Here is a 5,809-nt window from a genome sequence, read left to right on the forward strand (position 1 = left end):
ATATAATGTGTGTGTGTGTGTGTGTATGCACGTAATCATCTCATCCTCACTCCTTTGCGTATCTTCGTGTTGCCGCGGGCTATTTTTATAAAGTGTATGCAAAGGCAGAACTGCAAACGAAAAAGCCGCCATGTCATGATCAACAAACTCCTTACGGTATTAGAGCCTTCTTTAATAATTATCCCCAATCATGAAAGTACCCAGGACGATATCCACGCTTTTGTTTGCCTGCAGGAATCGAGGTGGCGCCTACAATGTCCAACCAGTACTGGAGCACGGCGAGGTTTTTTCACACGGTATGTGTGTGGAGGCTTCCGTCAACCGTATAGCTTCGTTAGCAGCGGACACAACCACGTGATAAGGATATCTTGCCTCATGAAACAGGCGAAGCTTAGTATAGGGATACTCTGCTGCCTAATCTTTGCAGAGAAACTGATAACAGCCTAGTTCACAAAATCTAAAGGAACACCCAATCTTCGAAACTTAGAATAGCGCAAGCTTATAAATAGCAAAGCTTTTACGCACAGGGCGAAATATATCCAGCCAACGCTTCCTGTAGAAAGATGCTTGCCGCGTTCGCCAAAAACCTCCTTGCCTTCCCTTTCTCTTTTTCGTCTTTTATAATGGAGGCGGTAGCTAGCGATCCTTGCGGTGGCCGCTTGCTACACACATGCATGCCTGCGCACACCACCACAATACCATTGACGGCAAGAGGGGAGAAGTGGGTACTATCTCAAAAAGCGGCCAAATCTCAAGTGAGGGTGGCTAAATGGTTTAGCGAGCGACGGCGCAGGCATCTTTCTAGAGGAGGCGTTGATCCTGCGCAGGTCAGTGTGAGTAAACGATATTGTAATGTCTAGAATTTGAATCATGTTATTTTTCGGAGTTCGCAAACGTACGTTTCTTCCTACTTCCTGATCTCTAAGCAGCTTCGCAACAGTCGCAACCTTTGTGTGAAAATATTGCAGTCGACAAATTATCGACAAAGCAGTTGGGGTGAAATTATCGCACTCGCTAGGTGTCTGTGGAAATGTTACACATTTTTGCTGAGAAAGTCGCACACGTGTGCTGAGGCCCTGTCAATGCTACCGAAAAGACTTCTATTAGGTACATTTGTCACCCGTCGGCAAATGCGAACCTCGAACGATGTAGAAGCACCTTGACCCTTCAGCAAATGTACGTTCACTGTACGTGACATCTCGGCACTTTCGCAGGACATTCTACTGAACTTTTATGGAGAGCTATCAAAAGAAGCTCATCGTTAGAGACGCTTATAGAATTGCTAACATTAGGTCAACACTTTCAGTGTCTCCATATGCGACTGCGACCGAAAGTAGCGGCCTTCCAGTGCCGGCGTCCAGTGGTGGCGCCTGCCATTCAATCCCAAGCACAAGTCGCGGAAGCATCGAGGAAATCATACAGGGATGCGACGCAAGGTGAGCCCAAATTTCCACTAGTCCTATTCACTGGGGCAACTCAGGGCGCACAGTACGGAGTCGACTGTTTTCACACAGACTATCCCGGCAATTGATGACCACTGATGTTATAATGGCAATATATTAACTGGACCTCTCAGCGTATATCGTTGAGACCTAGAATTCTCGTCTAAATACGCGGACACTGAGCAACCTCTGTACAGCAAATTATATCGCATTGATCAGCTTTGCCGCATTTAACGAAAAAACCAAATATTATGAATTCTAGTGAATGAAGAAATGATAAGCCCTTGAACAGGGGATGTCGCTAGAACCAACGTGTAAACAAGTGGGCTTCTTTGAGGCAAACATTGTGACTGTTGACTCCAGTTGTAAGGAATTTAATTGTGCTTGTCAAAAATAACAGAAACAGACCTTGTTTACAATATTCCTATTTAACATTATTGGCGACGCAGTTTGCGTCGCGGAAAGGGCTAACACTTATTTCTTCGGCAGAGCAGGCCTTTTCAGTGTATGTATTTTCTCGTACAACAGCCGACTTCCAGGCCTTATCCACAACACTATTAAATCTGAAGCTTAGGATGCGCGAAAATGCTCCGTCATGTTTTGTCCACGAAACCGCTGCTGCTCCTTGTTGAAGGATCTATCCGACCGCCAGCCCTGAGCCCACTAATAGAAATATTTACTCCTAAAATGCCACATCCGCGACAATTTCCAGCATAGTGCATTTGCATGAAAAGAAAGCGTGAGCTACTGAGATTATGTGCGAATGTATGCAATGGAAAAATTTTAAATGATGCCATAACTTCTTAAATTGCACCATGGAATAGATCTATAGTGCACAAAACAAATGTAGTGGGCCGCTAACGTGTTGGTATGGCTTGTAAATATAGACATAATCACAGCCTTAATTTGCGACAGTGCCCTGAAGGCACTCTAGTGGAATGGCTCGTTTGCTATTTATTTCTAATTATTTTTGGTACGCATTGTGGTCTGGTTTAAGAAATTTTGTGAGGTGACTAAGTTTGCTACGTAAGTCGTGCGTTGATGCACATCACGAGATTTCCTGACAAGTGTTTTGGAGGTAACGGGAAGCAGTAAAATTTCGCAACGTACAGAAGATCAACGGGGCATGAAGAGTTCCACAGTACGTTTTGTTGCTTACTACAGAAGCCAGCCCCGTCACAGACGGAAAAGCACATACTTTGGTTGCCTGTTTTTAGTACAGTAAAGTGCCACAATCTTTTAAGTGTCTTTTCACTGCGAGATTAAAGATAGCCATCTATACACGCTAAATTTGGTTCCGTTATGAAAATATTCAACGTAATATTGCAAGGAACATGCCATAATACATTATGGTGCCTTTGTCAGGATATGCTCAGGTAAGAGCTCAAGCTCAGCTAGGATGAGCTATCAGTATCAGTCATGTAAATGTCGGATGTAAGTAAGTAGCAAAGAAAGCGCTTAGTAAGCCCTCTCCATAACTGCTACGCCACACGGACTTATTCAGTGCCTGCAGCTTCACGTCCGGCAGCACAACTCGACACTTTAATCTGAATACTTCTCACAAGACACACGAGAATTCTGTTTGAACTATCAAAGTGTATGCACCGTCTTTTCCTTTGAGTTGCACTGTACAAGTGCGCATTGCTCAACCAATCAAGAACGAGAAGATTTGTATACATGTGATCAGAAGCACAGCTGTGTTCTTTTTTAACGTTCAACGTCCCCGGCCTTCAAATGCACAAGTGTTATATTTTCCTGAACAAAGCAAATGATGGATAAATAAAGTTCCCGATGCATAGGAGCAAGTTTGAGCGAATCGGCTTGCCATTAAAGCTATAACCTGTTCGCCAAACTTTATATCGAAAAAAACACGATTCTGACCTTCCAAAAAACAATCTCTGTGCCGTACTAAATACTGTTGTCTGGTCTCTTGCAGGATTGGTACTGCCTCCATACACACGGGAAAGCACGAAAATATCAGCGGTATCTACGGCCACGTAAACCACGGTATGAAAACGTCAGGGGAACGAAAGCACAAGTGCGAATTATGCGGTAAATCATACAAAAAGAAGCATCATCTCGCGACACATCGCCACATGCATACGGGCGAGAGGCCCTATCATTGCAGCATATGTGGTAAATCATTTTCAAGAAAGAATAACCTTGATGTACATCGCCGCACTCACACAGGCGACAAGCCCTACCATTGCAGCATATGTGGTAAATCATTTGTACAGAAGGCTCATCTCGATGCACATCGCCGCACTCACACAGGCGAGAAGCCCTACCATTGCAGCACATGTAGTAAATCATTTTCAACACAGGGAAGTCTCCATGTACATCGCCGCGCTCACACAGGCGAGAAGCCCTTCAAGTGCACGACATGCACAAAGTCCTTCACACACCGAGGACATCTTCGTGTACATGAACGTACTCATACGGGCGAGAGGCCCTTCAAGTGCACGACATGCACAAAGTCCTTTACAGACCGAGGACATCTTCGTGTACATGAACGTACTCATAAGGGCGAGAGGCCCTTCAAGTGCACGACATGCACAAAGTCCTTCACACACCGAGGACATCTTCGTGTACATGAACGTACTCATACGGGCGAGAAGCCCTTCAAGTGCACGACATGCACAAAGTCCTTCTCACACCGTGGAAATCTTCGTGTACATGAACGTACTCATACGGGCGAGAGGCCCTTCAAGTGCACGACATGCACAAAGTCCTTCACACATCAAGGACATCTTCGTGTACATGAACGTACTCATACGGGCGAGAAGCCTTATAAATGCAAGATGTGTGAGTATTCATCAACCACATCGTCAGATCTTAAAAAGCATCAACGTACGCACAGAAACAAGAAACCGTGAGCCTGCCGAAAAAGGAACAATATCACTTCTACTGACGATGCATCAATGAGCAACTCCACATTCACGCAGCTCTGTATCCCTTCTCTGGTGAACTGTGCAGTCATTCATTCGCGTAGAAAAAAAGCTTTATTGCGAAACCATCCATGAACATGAGTGCTGAATTTTTACGCGCTATATTTAGACCATATTTTTAGAAATTTAACTTACCTCTTACCTAACGACAACCACACATGGGCCCCTGCATGTTCGCATGACTGTGTATCCCTTTCACCACCGAAATGTGCAATCAGTCATTCGAGCACAATAGAATGTTGGGATACTGAACCTTCGATCAATATAAGTGCTCATTTCGACGTACTATTTGGTTAAGTGACGTTTGTAGATATGTAACGAGCCTCACACCTCAACAAGCACTCCTCGGCTTGTTGGGCTCGTAGGTCAGTCGTATAGGTCAATATTTACTTCAAGACGTAAGGGAAAAGCAGTGCAATTCTTTCTTAAAATAAAAAAATGAAAAAATTGTGGCCGATCTCACGAACTCTGGGAATCGATGTAATGCGAAGCAGCCAGCGAAGAGCTGCACACATCGCCTTGTCTGTGTTTGATGCAAACGAGATCATTCATGCCATGACATCTACCTCAATATATATTTCATGTTGCCATGAATATATGCATGTTCAATCTGGTATATACCATGCTAATGAAACATATTCTGCTATATACAATGCATGACCTTTCATTTATGTTCGTCACGCGCTCATGCATGCCATATGAATTTTGGCATATATCCATTAACAAAACAGCCAGAAGCGCACCAAGACAGCGTCATGTAAATCATGCCATGCATGATGTGCATGTCATGATTTGCATGTTGGGACTTATCATTTATGTTCGTCACAGTCACGTCACGCAACACCAAATTTTGTACATGTCAAGCTGGCGAAGCGGCTGCTAGCGCACCATGAGTGTGACATGTAAGTGATGCCGTACATGACATGTATATTAAGATTTTCATGTTACCACCTGTCATTTATGGTCGTCACACAGCAATGTCTCGTCATACCAAGTTTGGTATATATCCATTTAATTAAATGGCTGCGAGTGCCTGAGGCCATGTCAGGTAAATACTGCTATACAGGAAATGCGTGTCATGATTTGCACTTAGGACTTGCCGTTTACGTTTATCATACAGTATTATGTCAAAGCAATGTTGGCATAGATGCGATTAACCAAACGGCCAAGAGGGCACAGTCGTAGTTAATTTAAAGAGACGACCAGGAGAGCGCCAAGACGTAGGCGGATAGATAGATAGAGAGAGAGAGATAGAGAGATACGTCGAAAGTCGCAGAAGTTCGCTAAGAAACGCCTCGCATTTAAACAGACGTGCTTTTGAGAAGCGTGTCCTACACATCGTGAAAAACGCCTTACTGAAATTGACGTGGTACACAACGTTATATAGTTTTGTTTGTTGTTATAGTTAGAAATATTTGC

The 5,809-nt window shown here is 44.0% G+C and overlaps 1 protein-coding gene across 1 annotated transcript; it reads left to right on the forward strand.

Moving 5' to 3' along the window:
* The first annotated feature begins 3,430 nt into the window (after nt 1-3,430).
* LOC119377162 (oocyte zinc finger protein XlCOF6-like) lies at nt 3,431-4,403 on the forward strand. The gene has a single exon (XM_049411545.1). The coding sequence runs from the start codon at nt 3,452-3,454 to the stop codon at nt 4,316-4,318; it is 867 nt and encodes a 288-aa protein (XP_049267502.1). The 5' UTR covers nt 3,431-3,451; the 3' UTR covers nt 4,319-4,403.
* The last annotated feature ends 1,406 nt before the right edge of the window (nt 4,404-5,809 follow it).

Source organism: Rhipicephalus sanguineus, unplaced genomic scaffold, assembly GCF_013339695.2.
Source record: "Rhipicephalus sanguineus isolate Rsan-2018 unplaced genomic scaffold, BIME_Rsan_1.4 Seq375, whole genome shotgun sequence".
Taxonomy (NCBI): Eukaryota; Metazoa; Arthropoda; class Arachnida; order Ixodida; family Ixodidae; genus Rhipicephalus; species Rhipicephalus sanguineus.